Below are 17,644 nucleotides of genomic sequence, written 5' to 3'. Positions count from 1 at the left end.
TTAAAATATTAATCAAGACTATAATACTCCTCTACTAAAAGGGAATAAAGATAGATTACCAATCAAATGAAAGGTTAACGACCCTGAATTAGCTATAACCATTCTCAATGTTCATTGCAAAACGTTCAAAGTAATAATAGTAATAAAAATAAGCGTAAACAACGTCTAGATCGTCCAGCTTCCAAAGCTAATCACACAATATACTGTAGTCTTTTACACATTCCCTCTTAAAATCGAATTTAACACATTTGATATAACTTTTGTACCTTCATATTAAATGAACTAAATGGTAAATGATATGAAATGCTTAAAGCCCAGAGGAAATTTTATGACGTGTAGGACAGAGATAGATTATACCTAGAGGGCGCTCTAGGCAAGCACCTTATTGGCGCGGTTAATTTCATTTTGGCGGCACGGTCTCATTTTAGCGCCACGGTCTCTCTATGTACAGTTGCGCAGTCTCGCGGTCTCTCTTTGACTGAACGGTTGGCGTAGTGGCTGAGCAACTGGCTGCCGTGCAACGTGTAGCGGCTTCGATTCTCGCACAGATCAACTCTTTGTTGTTTCGGGTCTGGGTGTCATGTGCATGTTTGTAAACGCACCCACGACACAGGAGAAATTCCTAATGTGGGGGAACATTTTTTTTTAAAGAACCTGGCGCCTTTTGTACTTGCCTAGTTTTGCCTCAGGTGTAATACGGCTCTGGTGTAGGATTAACATGATCTTAATTAAACTTAATATTAATCCCTATTCTACAATAACATAGATTAAAGGAACTTATTGCAAGGATTAGGATTATACATACAATAGCTAGATACAATAATTATGCGAGAATGCGAGACGGACATGAGTTTAAAGATAGGCTTAAATTACGATAGCAGAAAACCAAATAGCATGGATTCTGTAGACTAATATTTGCTGTTTTATGACGTGTTTTCATTTATTTTAGAATTATTACCTATATCTTTAACCTTAGTACGAGTTTGCTTTACGTTTAATGGAATTTAAACGAAACGAGCGCGTTCGGCGCTCTGATTGGTTGGTTCATTCTCGCCGGCCAATCAGAGCGCCGAATGCGCTTTCGTTCCGTTATCGTCCAATGTCCAAGCAAACTTGTACTAAGAGTACTGGCAGAGTAACAGCTGTACCTACACAGATATAGATAAAACAGTGTTTAGTCTACTTCTTCTCTCAAGTAAACGAGGTGACAGCCATTATTTTTTGAGATTACATTTGCTACTACTCATAACTATACACAGCTCATGAATATTTGTGGAAAAATCAAAGATATTATGAACAGTATTCATTCCTCTGGCTTTATTAGCTGAAAAAGAATCAAATTGTTTACGAATAACGTTCCATACCAACAAAGAGGTTAACTAACAATCTCTCTATAGTTGTTCTTTATTGTCTGTGGTGATTTTTGACGTAATTAAAGGCGCGAAAATTTGTACACCTTAGTTGAATAATTTAGAACCGTGTTACGCAGAAACCGTTCCATTCACAAAAACCAATATGGGAGAAAATGTAGTTTAGAAGTTCAAGAGTGGCTCTTGTTTATGCCGCATCCGTGTTATGTCCCTAAGACGCGCCGGACTTCAGTGTTTTGGTGTTTCCATGGTTGTATCTACTGTAGATCCTGGCTTATAGCAGATTTGTCACCTGTATGGTAAGCGATTAGGCTTGTCGCCCAGGACAAGACTTGTATCTTTGTTGACAGCAAATTATTGTTATAAAATGTCGTTCTACATTCATAACTAATATTTGACATTTGAAATGTGGGTTGGAACGATTCTGCCTAACACAATTCGACATTAAACTGAAGCTTTTTTATTAAAAAATGTAACAGCAATAAAAGCAGCAAAAAATATAAGTTTTAATAGAAAATAATAATGTATAGAATTCGATCAAAAACAACTGATACAAAAGCGTTCTTAACCTAATACTGTCAGTTAACCCTAGAATGTTTTAACCTAGTAACGATAATATTAAACTCATTCCTTGGAGTAACGTCTCTTTGAACATTTACATGTTCCTTTCATTATATTTAACAGAATATTAAAATAGCTATCATTTACGTAGACTTTGGCAGGAGACTGACATTGATAATTTGTTTTTATACCACGACGGTGGCAAGAAAGCACACGGCCCACCTGATGGTCAGTGGTAAGCCTATGAACGCTTTGAATTTATTTTTAGTTATCAGCTTACTATGTTAGATTTACACCATAAGCTTTGATTTTATAGAAAATAAAGTAGGTAGGTATTCTGTTAGGTACAATCGTGGTCACATGCGCTTGACCACCACTAAGATAATGTTTGCTTGCACCCGATGAGATCCGCTCTCTAGCCCCGCCCCATGGCCTTGAATTGACAAATAAAACGGGGTGGTGACTAAATTGAACTAACTAAAGGATTACACGTGTTGCGTCATTAAGCTGCGACGTTATCGCTTTTTTTTTGGATGAGACATTACTGTGTTGAAACAGTATTTTTTTATTTTCAAATAATCAGGAGCATCTGTCTTCCACTGTTCATATGGGATATTGTAATTTCCTTTTAAATCAGTCTCCTGCCAAACTCTACAACATTGCACCCGACACGGCGGCGACTGCAATAGAAACTGAATTATTTCAGTATTTTTTTATACTTTATAGTCCGCATTATTTAAAGACTAGTTTCTTAGACAATTTGTCAACAATCGCAGTTATATACGTAGTACGTAGTTTCGATATTATCAAACATAGCAACATAATAATATTACGAAATTGTAAAGTTCTATAGTAAATTAAAACTAACTTGTTTGTGATTGGATTATTTTGTATTTAGAATTAAAAGGTTTGCGACAAGTTAGTTAAGCTCACTCATGTAACTGATTAATGAGGTAACTTGACTAGTTTCGAACCGCTAGCGCCTCTAATTGAGGGCTCTTAGCAGGTCTGGAAACTAGTCGAGTAAAACATAAATAATTTAAGAGCAACTAAAACAATTTCTTCATCTTTCTTTTGTTAACACTTTTTTTCTCTAAAAGACTAACCCAGTAGAGAGATCTTTACACATCTTTAATGACTCGACTGTCTCTTTATTTGTGTATTTTCTAAATACAGCATCACTTTAACATCTTTTTCACCAAATATAAAATAATCCAATCACAGTTTTCCATCGACTAGAAAATCAATCACAAAAGTTTCGTCTAAAACTAAAAAGATCACATGTTTTTGTTGTTATAAAATAACAAGTTCACGTAAGGTTTACAGCAAAACGTCCTTAGGCACTGTTAGACCGTATGCAGTGAATGATTTTATACAATAGTATGGTGAATAAGTATTGTGTTTATTGTTCCAATAGTGTACCCTTAGTATGAGTTTGCTTTACGTTTAAAGTAATCGAAACGAGAGCGCATGATTGGCCAGCTCGAATAAACCAACCAATCAGAGCGCCGATCTCGCTAACGCTAAAGCAAACTCATACTAAGGGTACAAGGGTAGGGTAAAGGAACAGAGTAATCTATAGAAAGTCCAAAGAATATTGCGTCAATATTCAGACGATTTAAAAAAGAGAATGCTTTCTACTATTGTTTGCAGATGATTTAATCGTTTTTGAACTGATTTTATTTTATTCCCTCTCTAGTTCAATACTTTGTTGCTTTTAAGAAAGTTTCAATTGATTATTAGTTTAAGTGATTAATATGGTGATATTAATCATGTATAAAGTTAAATACTCGTAACTCAACTAAAGCTATCTGCTGTACTGAGAAACATTTGATGATTACTAAAACTGTTACTTAGTAACGATTTTGTTCCGAAATACAAAATGCTAAGGACTGGGTTAAGTAATCATTAAATGACTCTGAGTACGGCGATAAGTGGCAACTTAGTTGCTGGCATAGTCTTCGTTTTTTTAATTATATATCGACCGTTAATGATTTGTCACATTGACAGTTAGAAAAAAATATCATAAAGAGGATCGACCGTTTACGATTTGTCATATTGACAGAAAACAAATCTAACCTATTTTGACATCACAAATTGCTTGCTTGATTGCTATCAGCAGGTAGCATTTCTTTCATTAACATCTTTTTTTCATAAATGAATGATCAATAAACACATTGCTTACTCAACCATTTACCTAATACAATATAAAACTGGCTAATAAACGTATCAAATCATTATAAAACGTCACACAGTCAACGTGTCCTATGTCTACACACCTACGTTATATTCTCTCGTCCACCACAAATATTACAAAGCTTGTAGCCTTTATGTTATAGGGAACTTTTGATATATACCATTTACTTTCTAAAGGATCATAAAATATATATGAAACTGTAGGTCTATCATGAATGCTAGTCCACTTGCTCACAAATTAGGAAAAGATCTGGAAATAGGCAAAACAATTATAATTTGTGGGTAAAGTATGATTTTTTCTAAAATGTCGTCTTTTAGAGTTATTTTGGAATATGTGTCACCGCAACCCAAAACAATTTTAATGAATAATAACTAAATTGAAATTATTATTCCTATCTTATATTGAATAGAGATCTTTTCCATATTGTAATTTTTTATAACAAACTGGATACAGAACAGAACTGGTCACACACATAAGCCTCTGTTTGTACAAGTATTTGTAACAACCAAAAGTGATCCTTATAGCTTACGACATAACGTTCATTTTGGAATACACCAAAAGTTTCCTATAACTCCTGAGGCTATAAACAGAATTCAACTAAACGAACTACACAATATTGTTATATTTATTTATCAGAAGCGATTTCTTATTTTACATTTTCTTTTCAAAAGCACAAAATACGAGCACTGTTTTGACTTGCTCGCCTTTTGCAAGCAAAAATGGACCTTGTTTCTTTTTTATTTAGCTGCCATTTTAAGTAACAGATAACAATTAAAAACATTGATAGAATTTTCTAGAAATGATTACTGAGTTCAACTAAGTCAAATGACTGACATTTTATCCACATTTTTGCTCACAAAAGTTCAAAATAGGTGTTTGAAGTTTAACTTTTTTATTTTTTACTCACCTGGAAGTGAAGCCAAGTCAGAACAGTGCCGTGTCACTTACAATACTATCAACGGTTTATGTTCTTAGTCTGATGAATCGACGTTCTCAGATTGTGCGAATTTCAGGAACACCTGCTCCAAAGTCGTTTGACTGAAGCTGTACTCAACTATATTTAGTTTTTCTTTCGCTGTGAAGAAAATAAAGTTGCAGTTTTAGACTTGACTAGAAAATAATATCTTAAAAAATAACTTACCTACTTTGGAAAAAATGGGCGAAGTAAATTCTTAGTTTCACTACAATTCCAATAAAATTAATCATAAATGTGAAAACAACATAACATTCACTTAAAGAAAGCCTTCACCTATAATACTAATTTGATTGTGACATTTCAAAAACTGGCGCCCAGCATGGGACCACCTAATAGAAACTAGTCCCACGTTGGGCGCCAAAATATTTAGTTCACACTTACCGTCCTCAATCTGCTGGAAACACCTGGCGAGGCTGGACACAGCAGACTGCGGCACGGAGAACACGAGCCGCTCCGCGAAGCTCTCCTCCAGCACCGCCGCGGGGAATATGTGACCCACTAACGCTATCACCGCTTCTGAGTTCGCTCCACCACCACCAGACTCCGTCCTATGAGGATATAAGATATATGTTACAGATGGTTATTGGAGGAAGATCTGTATGAGCAGTAGAATCTGTCATCAGTTAAGTCGTCGGAACCAGTGTATTAAGAGATTAAAGGAATCATAAGCGCTTTGCTATTTAGTCGTTTTATATTATTTTGATTAGATTATAAACACAAATGCTTGTGACAGGTCACAGATTTAGATGGATTAAGTTTATTTATTTATTTAAAAGGCTACTTCTTTTCTTTAATAAATTTTCAGTAAACTGCGGTTAAAAAACCGACTTCAATCTCCTCTTTTTGAAGTCGATTAATATACTAAAACCTGCTACTAAGTGTAACAAACACTTTTCTGAAAACCGCATCAAAATAGGCCCGGCCAATCTTGAGATAATCGCGCAAAAACACATAGACATACATACATATAAGTTAAACAGAGAACCTTCTTTTTTAAAGTTAATAAGTATCAAAATAAAGAATAATAGTATGAGACATACCGATGGTGTTGCAGTCTGGGCGGCGGCGGGGTCCCTGCGACGAGCGGCGTGTGTATGCTGGCGTCCACGGCCTCCGCCTCGCCCTCCGCCTCCGCGCACACCGACCCCGTGTTCGAACCTCCTACACAATATAAAGACCTTCATGAAAACTGTTGAAGGCAAATCCTCTGGTTACTAGTCACCAGTGACCTACGTAGTGGTTGTGTGTTAGTCGTAATAGTTTTATTGGGGGTGAAAATACTGTAAATAACTGCAGATAACTTTAATTATCACGTTAACTAATAATTAGATGGAATTGAACATAAATCAGTTTGGCTGATATAAGGACAACATCATGGTATCTCTATTCTCAATACTGCATCACAAGCCCCATAAATAAATGAAATACTAAAAAGTTATTGTCAATGATTTTTAGCAAGTCTGTTTAATAGTACGTAATGTAAGTGTAAAGATGTTAATGACCTACCTTCATCTGCTTCTCCTAATGATGGTGAGTTCTCATTGGACCTGAGCGGCGATGGTGACAGTGACTCTGACTCCATCATCTGGGGACAGAAGATCACATATAATTTTTATTTATTTAAAAACTATATGATCATAAAATAAAATCACAGCCTAACACTAGGATTTTTTCCTGTGTCGTGCACATATGACACTCAGATCCGGAACAAGAATTTGTGGATTACACAAAAAAATTGGTCCGTGCGGGAATCGAACCCGCTGAACGTTGTTCGGCATCCGATTGCCCAGCTAGCGTGGCAACCGTGCAATTAATAATAGGCATTGAACATGTTTTCCCCAAATAGTCCCAATCTGGGCGCCATTAGTGTGAGAAGGACTATCTTACATTTGCTTTCTGATTATTGTTCCCAATCTTCATCTCCAGCGTGTAACCCGCTCCGTACAAATTCTTCAAGTGTTGTGTTGAGCCGATACACCTGAGTAATAAAAACAACATTACATCCATTATCAATAAAACTTTTAATTTTTTTTAAAACTGATGGCAAGCTTATGTCATGTAACTTTAAAGTTAAATTTGAAAGTCAAGTGTGTTAAAAGAAGCTCCAAATGAAAATACGACTTAAAAAATGGGTGAATTGAAAAAAAGAGGACCTTTGGTGGTTTATAAGAGATTGAAATGAGAGAAAAATTGATTTAAAGGAGTTAGATGGAGGAAAAATGAATAGGAATAATAAAGAAGAAATCAATTATCGTTGGTTGCAAATTTTTTTGAACGAGCTTAAGAAGACATCGTCAATAACGGAGGTTGAAACTCTAACAAAAAAATTACTTAATGTTCTTTTGTAAAAATATAAAGCCTTACCTCAGGCCACCTTTGACCATGATGCCGACTCTGGAACATAAAGCATCAGCCTCTTCCATGGAATGTGTCGTCAATATAGCACCTTTTTTGCCCTGCAAACATAAATAACTTTCATTGACATCATTTTTACTTATTATTTACCTTATCCTAAACTTAAAGGTAGGTGGAAGATCGTCTGATAAGAAGTCACATTACTGCTTCTTACTTACTATGTAAACAGATCAGCAACGTGTTAGAAGTAATTAACCAATATATGTTGGTTTTTTTTTCGGTCACAAAATGGGCTTACAGCCGGACTCAGGGACATTTAACGATTACTTAAACTATTTCTTAGTTTTGATGAGTTCCGAAAACAATGCCTAAACTCAAATTTAAATGTTTTGACACTAATCTAAACCTGTAGTACGAGATTTTAACATAAAATGCGGGTTTAAAACATTTGGGTAATCGAGCACACCGATCATCGGATGAAGACTAGAAGGTTTATTAATGGATTGACATTCTATAAAAACAGTTTCTGAATCCGAAACAAATTTCTCAAACCCAAATCTGACACAGCACCATCATCAGACCTTCACATATCTCAATATCACCCACATACCTGGAAGCTAGCGAGGATGGTGTCCCAGAGGAACCTCTTGCTGCGCGGGTCCATGCCGGTGGAGGGCTCGTCCAGCAGCACCACGCGCGGACTGCCCACCATCGCCAGCGCGAACGACAGCTTCCGTCGCGTGCCACCCGAGCACTCGTCCGCGTTCTTATTCGCGTGCTCCATTATTTGGAGACCGTTTAGGTAGGCGTCTACTATCCTATAGATCGAAGAAGGTTGTGGTTACTTTGTGATATACAAGACTTTAATTTTGATGATTCTATATTTTTCCGGAGCTGCGGACTACCTAGCGAGGTTGACGGGGCTCCGAAAAAAAGGAGTAGGAAAGGGGTGGTTTTTAGTCAGTAAGAGTCTGACGCTCCCACTCGCCTCACCCTAGACGGGAGAAGTATTTGTATCATTTTCCACCCTCAAATAAAGGTTTATCATTTTGAGCTCCGCAGCATCCAGTGCAATAAATCTTACCTAATGAGTAATGGCTTTACCTTAATAGTTAGACGGTATAAAGTTGACAGCAAACTCCAAAAACTCTTAAACTCCAGCTAGTTTAAATAAAAATATATAAAAAAAAAAGTTTTCTTTAATTGAAGATTCGATATCTAACATGGAATTAGTTAATCCATCATTCCTTTTTCAAAAACCTTAACCAATACAAATATTCCCATCATCATCTTCATCATCCCATCACCTTACCTAGGAGTATCAGCCTTGCTGACTCCCCGGATGGCGGCGTAGCACTCGATGTGTTCGCGGATGGTGACGTTCTTCCACAGCGCGTCGTGCTGCGGGCAGTAGCCGAGCATCATGAACGCTGACGTCTGCGAGTCGTCGATGTTCTGACTGCCCAGCATCACCTGCCAATTGGAGTTAGGGAGTTAAGGAGTAAGGTCTATTTTTCTAATTCTCTTGATAAATAAAATGGTAATTTGGTTTCTATGTTGTCGTTTTTTGGTTGTTAACTAGAGGACATACAACTATTTATAATTTGGACTGACACTTAAGTTAATGTAAATGTTGACTAATATATTTTTAAAGTTATTTATTATATATTAAATTTAATAGTGTATACAAGACATCGATTATGTTTTATTATATTAAGATTTTAAAATACAACTTTAACTATTCTATCTACAAATATTTCAGAGTCAATAATTTATTTCCTTACTAGTCCATCTACAAGATCAACTCCCAAATTCCTCATAAATACTCACACTCCCATGCGTGGGCCTCTCCTCAGCAGTGATGATCTTCATGGTGGTAGTCTTCCCAGCGCCGTTGTGTCCCAGCAGACCAAACACCTCCCCCCCCTCCACGGCCAGACTCAGCCGCGCCAGTCCTACGAACCGAGACTTCACTCGGGAGGACGTCTCCTCCTTCTGTGTCCAACACGAGCCTCCGCTACCAGTACCTCGCACTTTGTATTCTTTACGTAAGTTCTGGAAGTTAAAAATTACCCTAGTTGATGAAACACGTAGTGCTCGTCAGTTGAAACACGTTGTGCTCATCAGTTATAAAAGATAAGAATTCATGAAAAGACAAGGGATATAATGAAATGTGAATGAATGCAAATGGGAAAGATGATAAAAGAATAGATAAATGCACTGTATAAAGCATAGAATAATAGGTAGTGTCTGATGTATTGGAAAAATCCATAAGGGAAAGATGATTTATTGTGCTAAGAAAACCCTCCTTCTGGCACAGTCGGGTATAAAGAAAACTAATGATTATAATAAAAATCTTCTTTGGGAAAGTCGTCTGTAATCATGAGTACAATCACGTGTTCAAATATCGTTCACTAATTACGAGAATATTGATAAAAGAGAAGTATTGCTTGACATTATAAATACGGAGTATCGATGAAATAAGACGAAAACGTGTAAAATTTTCAAATTAATGTTAATTTTCTATCAAAGGATTAATCCCCATTCCCCAATCCCCATTCCCCAATCCCCAATTCCCAATGCCCAATCTCCAATCCCCAAAACACCGATAAAGTACTGATACAATTGGTGTTGCGTGTCTACAACGCTGATTGCTAACTAATCATCAGGTAATCTATCAGCTCCTTCCCATATAAATCCCAAAAAGCCTTACATGAACCACAAGCGGCGGCGCGCTATGCTTGGGCTGCTGCAGTATGGCGGCGACCCGGCGCCGCTCGCGCCTGACGTCCTCGTCCTCCCCCGCCTCGCCTCCAGCCTCCTGCTCCGCGTCACCCCCACTTTCTGATGTACTTTTCTTTCGCTGGAAAATAATTTATTTTCACTCCTCACTACGGTAGGATTTTTGCTTTTGTGTGGGTCACACTTAGATTATTTATAGCAATTTGTAAATCATAAAAATAGTAAATTTATAATACATGAAAGTAGTCGAATATTAAGTGGGAATCAGAAACAACCACTGCGTTCTGTGCAAATGCGAAGTTTTAAGTGTCCAGGTAAAAACAATCCTAAAAAAAAAAGCCTTGACTGAAATAGTTTTTTTTCCAGTCAAGGCCATTTTGTTTTTTTTCTCTCCGTTTTACCACCAGTTTTAGGTGATTTTAGTTCTATTTTTATAATAACTATCGTAAGACATACTAAATTAACTAAAAATCACAGTTTACTCACGTACATTAATAGAGAAAACCTCTACTAGTTTCGAGTCACAAAGTGACTCTTCATCATGAGCAGTGTGCAACTGACACGGCGACGTCATGCAGCCTACTTTTGTTCTATATATTTCATTATTTACTCACGGGACATATCCGGCCACCGGACTTGACCCTGTCAGCAGCTAACAGCGCAGCCCCGGACAGTGGAACGTGCAGCAACATGGCGACCAGTAGCACCCACACCTCGGCAGTGAAGTAACTGCTCAGTGGGGGCGTCGTGCACAGGTCTCGCAGGTTGCATGTCAAGTATACCCTGGGGGAAGAATAATGGAGGTTTAATGATCATATTACGATATCCTCATAAGACGTGGTTTGTATGTCAATTAACGATCATTTTCAATGACTTTATGTCTATCGGTTATTTCGAACGGTCATTTTTACAAGAGTATTGGACTGTATAAATATGATCTATGTTTAACCATAGCTATATATCTAGGAACGCATCTTACTTTGATTTGCTTGAACAAATGGATTTGACTAGAAGATGTAGAATTTTGTAAAAGGTTAAGTAAATAAATCTCTAGAAATCAAATCTACTGTGATATAATAAAAATGATTGGTAATTGGATATAAACTCCAAAATAGTTAGCCAAAAAGACCGTGGTGGTTGAATATAAGTTGAACAATATAATAATTTACCAAAGTATGAATGAACTGAATGATGGACAAGATTATAACACTTTTGATTGAGGAGAACACTTACCTATCAACGTAGTATATTATTGCGTAAGGTATGTACATCACATCCAGGAAACTGAAGGTCAAGTGCAAGTAGAACGCGATCTCGCTACCTGAAAATATCATTCCAAAAATTAATATGTCTAGAAATAAAATCCCCAGTTCCCAAATCACTAAAAGCAAATACTCAGAGCAACAAATCCTCAAATCCCCAATCCATAAAAGGCCAGCAACGCACTTATAAGTGCCCTGGTATTGCGGATGTTCATGGACGGTGACAATTACTGACCATCAGACTAATGCCCTAAAAAAACTTTTAAAGTCAGAGTCAAAGTCAAATTATTTAATAAAATAAAACCATTAATAGGTTATTTTGAAATGTCAACTAATAAAGAAATGATAGTTTGTCAGTCCGTTCGTCAGTGACTTTACTTCACTGTGCTCATTCCAAAATAGCTTCGAATGGAGAACAACGAACAAGAGACTCCATTCGTTGCTCTTTTAACACATTAAACGCCGTGGTGATCACCGGTGACCGACGTTAGCGGAGGATTTGTCTTCAACAGTTTTCTATTGGCAGTCAAAGACTTAATTGACAACTTTTCCAAACTCATACGACATGGAAACAAAAATACCATTTCTTTCCTAAGTTCAAGTATATTTATTTCATTTTTTAAAGTCAAAGACTCAATTGAATCAACTTACCCCACTTGAAAGTATCAAGAACAGCGACCAATATGAACGGTATGACGCCGACCCAGGTGGTGATGTTGGGCATGATGCTCTGCGCGGAGTCCATCTTGTCGAAGATGTAGGAGAGGCACGTGTTGAACAAGATGGCGGACGGACTGTATAGCAGCAGGAGCCCGGAGAGCATCGTGATCGCCGACCCGTTGGTCAGGCTCGGAATGTCGTTGAGGATTACCTGGTGAAAATATTAAATTATAGTTTGAAGTCGATATGGAAAAGGATGATTAATGTTTTTTCTCAGATTCTGACAGAATTACAGTTTCAAAAGATCAGTAACTATAAAGATTACAGCTAAGAAAGAACACAAGAGAATAGAAGAAGAGATAAACAAAGGGGTTTGGGTAAAGTTGGCGTCGTTTTGAAGTTGAGCGGCCAGTAATGAAACTTAAATATTATGAAAGAACAGAATACAGCGATCAAAAGCTATTATGGTCATATTTCTCTAAACCATATCGGAACTGAGATATTTGGTTTTATATTGGTCATTGGAACCGAAGAATTATTAAATGTTATTGCACTCTTTATCTATGGGCCGATGGTGTGGCGCGCTTCTAATCTCTCGTGGACTTGTGGATAATTATAACGACCATAGGTGTAGCCAGGGGGTCGGGGTTGGGGGTTCAAACCCCCCGAAAAATGCGTACCTAGACATTACAGAGCGTTATTTGTCTAGTTAGCATAGTACTTCCCCACTTTGGCAAAGGTTTGTATGACTACCTATGAATCTATTTAAAATATTACATAAATTTTTTTTTTTTTGGTCATGGTTCGATTTTTCATTGTTCGACTTTCTGGTAGAAACACTGGAAGGGCAAGATGCACAAGGGCTAGATGCAATATTGGGCCACTATTGCTCATGTATAATCGGAAAACGGACCTTAGACTGCTGTTCGCATATAATGTCCATTATATGGTACATGGGATGGGGCAGATATCAAAATAATCTGACTCCGCCGGCAAATTTTTAGATACAATTATTCGACATGACATTTAGAACGAAATGGACTAAGAAAGTTAATATTTATATGTGTTTTTAAAAATCATGTAATAATTGCAATAAGGTATAATACTGTGTTTTTATTATTTCCTAGGGCCCAATACTAACGTCACATTGATAGACGAGAGGTCGAGAAACAGTAAAGCCAATAACTAATATCAATCTTCTCATAATATACAATAACTAAGATTTTTTTTCACACAGGACGGTAATTGAAGTATTTATAGAGACTACATTTTTAAATTCTTCAAACTCAAATATCTCAGCTTTGATATAACTTAGGATAAAAATAATTGAACATATATGTGTAATGAACACAGCAGAACAAAGTAACATGAAAACTATTGGTGGCCGCTGAAAAAAAAAATGACGCCACAAGTCCATACAAAGTTACTCAAACCCCTTTATCAACGTGAGAATAAGGCTTTTGCATTCAGAACTTGTTCTTTTTTTGAGGGGGAAAATCCAATAACTTCTCCCGCCCAGAGGGAAGGAGTGTCAGACCCTTACTGACTAAAACTACCCCGTTCCTGCTCTTACTTTTCGAAACGGATCCCCGGCAAACCTGCTAGGTATTCCGCAGCTCCGAATCATGCATTCAGAGCTGGGTTTGCAAAATATGGTATAGATAATCACTGACTAAAATATAATTTATTTCTTCAGTTTCTAACTCTCAGTCTTCTGTTCTACCAATATCCAGTTCCTCTAATATTCAATTACATAAGTGTGTGAAGTCTACCTGGTTTGTATCACTCACCAAGACGAGTACTCCCACGCTGGTGAGGATCATGATGAAGATGAGCACCGTGAAGTAGGTCAGGAAGTACATGCTCATCGACAGCCCGTTCACTCGTAACTGGTTCTTCGCTTTAATCTGTACGGAATGAAAAAGTCAACTAATAATTACTCTCGATACAGTTGTTTTTGATATTCCTGGTATAGAACTGTCCCTTTTTGATTCAGTTTACCAATGGTAGTTGGGGGTTTAGTTAAAACATTGTCTGGAACATCTATTAGGCTGCTTTTCTAGCAGAAATGTGCTATGTATTGTACGTTACTGTGGATGCGTTTGGCTTCCACCAATCATATTCATCGTACACATAGCTTAGCACTAGTGGAAACAGATTCAGCTACGTTTTTATATGGAAAGATGCGTGCTATGGATGGCTTCCCTACTATCGATACATTGCATACTCGAGCTGGGCATCTTCCTCGCTCAGCTACAAAGCTTAGTATCAGTGGAAACGGTCACATAGTTTCACAGCGTAGCTATTACATCTTCGTAGCATAACTACATAGCAAGTCTCTGGTGAAGAATCACCCTGATTACTGTACACCATAATAAAATATGATTTAATTGGCAAGTAATATCTCCACTCACCTCTCGATCATACACGATGTCCACAGCGAGCGTGACGGGCACGAGCGCGAAGATCATGCCCATGAAGATGGCGCACACCACGTTGCCCAGGTTGAACTCCTCCTGTTGCTCCGTCTGCTGGAACGGATGGGTCGACACTTCGATTGGCTTGAAGCTTTCTATCAGACCTGATGCTGACATTAATACCCTGGGGAAGGAAGAAAGAATATAATGTTCTAGAAGACCATGATGCACACAAAATGCCTGGCAGTCTTGGTTAGTAATAGCTGAGTACGATGGATTATTGGAAACTACATGCAGCAGTGGACAAAAATAGGTTGAAGATGATGATTGTGATCTATCTTTATAAAAGTTTTGAAATTATATAAGAAATGTTATAGTTGTAGGGCCCGAAATGTACGGCGCGTCGCATTCCGTGCGTACCTCAAAGACCCATCAGAACACCACAGATGGGGCCCAGTAGGGCTGATGCCTGATCCGGAGCTGCGGATTACCTAGCGAGTTTACCGGGGCTCGGCTCGAAAACTAGGCGTCGGAACGGAGTGGTTTTTAGTCAGTAAGAGTTTGACACTCCCTCTAGCCTTATCCAAGGTGGGAGAAGTGATTGGATGATTTTGCCCTCTCAAAAAAAGAGGCCAAAGTGTATATCACCATCAACAGCCTATAAGTGCCCACTGCTGATCACAGGTCTCTTCTCAAAAACTGTGAAAATGTCCCTAAAGTTTAATGACTTCCACAATCCTGTCAAATAGACAAAAGGTGTACTACAAAGATGAAAATATTTCACATAATTGGTCCTAAACTTACCTATAAACGCTATTATCCAACAAATTAACGATGATAGGCAAGCTGTGGGTGTAGGTACTGTTGTAGTAGGCCATGATCTTGCCGTAGGGTATCACGCTATCCCTGAGGCTGAAGGCTCCAAAGTTCTCCATATCTAGAAGGCTGGAGAAGTTCCCATCAAAGTCTATGATGGGGTATGCTCCCAAGGATTCTAAGGAGTCCCTCAGGTCTGTGATTTCTTTGATGTTGCCCTGTTCACTGTATACGGCTATGGGAGTCTTGTTGAAGTATGCGTTTGGTTCTAATTTGAGCGGCTGCATGCGGAAGAAAACGATTTGTCGTGATTTCATGTAGAGACCCAGGGCACAGGATACTGGAAGTAAAGTAAGTAACGTTTAATAGTTTGAAATAGATTCTTGTCGATGATTTTTGGGTAAGGGGCAGAGCCATGTAGAAATCCAATCATTTATGTATGTTTGTTAGCTAATAAGATGACTCTTATTAACTAGTATTGATTTTTATTGAATAGCCTGAAAAAATTAGTCGACTATCATTACAAAAATCCATAGAGTTCTAACAAACAATTAAACTTTCAATCTTTTTGATTAAAAGCTTACAGCAATTCTATATAACACTAGCAAACTCGAGCAACCAATGATTTTCCCTGTTGTATAAACCTCACGGAGCCCGAGACCTTTCTAACGAATGCTAAACCACGGAAATCGATCTGTGTGCTCTGAAGTTATAGCGTCAGGAAGGAAAACCTGACTTATTTTTATATTATAGATTTTGTATCACGAAAAAAAAAACTTACTGATAGGCATCAAGATCATGACCCAGAGTTTGTAAGGATCCCTGATCATCCGCACCATCCTGATGTAGACGAGTGCGCAGAATGTTCTCCAGCACGTCGGGTTCGTCTTCACTGTCTCGCCTAGAGCGTCTACTGATATCGGGACTTCGGGAGCCACCTGGAATTATGAGATTAGTTGTATATTATTTTATTTTCTTTAAAAATTTTATAGATTTCTGTTAGAAACCCCTTATGGGCCATAGGCGACGTCAAAACGATATTTTCTATGAATTTTGTATGAAGTAGTACGCTATAACGTCACCATATTTTTACAAGAGAAAATTAGATTAAAATAGTTAATTTTCGAAAGAAAAACGTATTAAAAAACTAGGTAGATCATCAAATCTATACTGAAAAGTCGAATTAATTGTTTTTTGACTGAGGAAATTACCCAATTATACAAAATTATTACCTTGACATGCTCAACGCCATGGGTGGTGGAATGTAACGCGTGAGACGCAGGTGGAGTCGGTAACGATGTCGCTTTCTGGCCGTCCTTATCGTTCAGCTCCTAGAAACATTACAATGGTTATAAGTGTACATACCAATTTCATAGATTTTTATGGGAAAGCCCTGAATATTGTACAAAATGAGTACCTTGACATGTTCAACGCCATGGGTGGTGGAATGTAACGCGTGAGATGCAGGTGGAGTTGGCAACGATGTCGCTTTCTGGCCGTCCTTATCGTTCAGCTCCTAGAAACAATATAATATAGTTCTAAATTTTTCTCAGGAGTAAATTCTTCACGTTTTTGTAATAAACTTAAGTTAAGGGTCTCCGGCTCAAACCAGGGGAAGGAACGGGATGGTTTTTAATCAGTAAGAGCCTACTTACCACCCCCTATTACATGGGACTTATAACACAAATGGTGAAAAGTAGGTGTACATTGTATAGCAGCATTATGTGCCGTAATGTGCACCTCTGCCTACCCTTTCGAGGATAAAAGGCGTGACGTTGCGTAAGAGCCTCCTTCTGGGCACACTCAATGCGGAAGAAGACATTGGATGAATTTGCCCCCTCAAAACAAAAAACAGAATTATTAAAAAAACTTACTTGATAGCTCAATGTCTTGCTTTGTAACGACAAACTCCTGGATAGTGCCCGAGCTCTGACCAGCTTCACAGAGGAGACTCCTTCAACAGCCTCCGTTTCTTCAGCGTTTTCACCTTCCAAACTCAAGAACACTTCCTCCAGAGTCGTCATTGATACTCCGTAGCTTGTGATACCTGGAAAGAGCCAATTTTTTATTTACCTACATGTATTTTTTCCGATTGTAAGTTAACAAACTTTGTGAGACTCATAGTGCATTTAGTTTAGTGTTCTTTATGTAATGTATTTTTTTCTTGATGAAATAACTATTGCATTTTGAATGGTGATTTAAATTAATGGTCTCCGATGTAAAAAGGTAACACTGTACTATTTTCCGGAGCTGCGGAATACCTAGCGAGTTACCAGGTCTCCGCCTCA

General features: G+C 37.8%; 1 protein-coding gene across 2 annotated transcripts in view; it reads right to left on the bottom strand.

Moving 5' to 3' along the window:
- Positions 1 to 4,550: 4,550 nt before the first annotated feature.
- The window catches only part of LOC118274703 (cholesterol transporter ABCA5), a 62,236-nt gene continuing 49,142 nt past the window's right edge, over positions 4,551 to 17,644 (bottom strand). The window contains exons 18-36 of one of the 2 annotated variants that reach the window (XM_050696901.1): positions 17,231 to 17,403; positions 16,774 to 16,872; positions 16,138 to 16,294; positions 15,345 to 15,696; positions 14,538 to 14,724; positions 13,914 to 14,030; positions 12,115 to 12,334; positions 11,435 to 11,522; positions 10,816 to 10,984; positions 10,173 to 10,322; positions 9,290 to 9,514; positions 8,772 to 8,932; positions 8,070 to 8,277; positions 7,469 to 7,560; positions 6,992 to 7,082; positions 6,611 to 6,689; positions 6,145 to 6,265; positions 5,486 to 5,652; positions 4,551 to 5,203 (exon numbers count right to left, since the gene is read on the bottom strand). In XM_050696901.1, coding sequence (XP_050552858.1) covers positions 5,100 to 5,203; positions 5,486 to 5,652; positions 6,145 to 6,265; positions 6,611 to 6,689; positions 6,992 to 7,082; positions 7,469 to 7,560; positions 8,070 to 8,277; positions 8,772 to 8,932; positions 9,290 to 9,514; positions 10,173 to 10,322; positions 10,816 to 10,984; positions 11,435 to 11,522; positions 12,115 to 12,334; positions 13,914 to 14,030; positions 14,538 to 14,724; positions 15,345 to 15,696; positions 16,138 to 16,294; positions 16,774 to 16,872; positions 17,231 to 17,403 — 2,960 coding nt within the window. In that variant the 3' untranslated portion in view covers positions 4,551 to 5,099. Of the gene's footprint in view, positions 5,204 to 5,485; positions 5,653 to 6,144; positions 6,266 to 6,610; positions 6,690 to 6,991; positions 7,083 to 7,468; positions 7,561 to 8,069; positions 8,278 to 8,771; positions 8,933 to 9,289; positions 9,515 to 10,172; positions 10,323 to 10,815; positions 10,985 to 11,434; positions 11,523 to 12,114; positions 12,335 to 13,913; positions 14,031 to 14,537; positions 14,725 to 15,344; positions 15,697 to 16,137; positions 16,295 to 16,588; positions 16,688 to 16,773; positions 16,873 to 17,230; positions 17,404 to 17,644 lie in introns of both variants that reach the window. The other variant, XM_035592372.2, reaches the window with a different exon arrangement.

Source organism: Spodoptera frugiperda, chromosome 11 (genome assembly GCF_023101765.2).
Source record: "Spodoptera frugiperda isolate SF20-4 chromosome 11, AGI-APGP_CSIRO_Sfru_2.0, whole genome shotgun sequence".
NCBI lineage: Eukaryota > Metazoa > Arthropoda > Insecta > Lepidoptera > Noctuidae > Spodoptera > Spodoptera frugiperda.
Note: the sequence above shows the minus strand (reverse complement) of the source record. Positions and strands in the feature narration are given on the sequence as shown.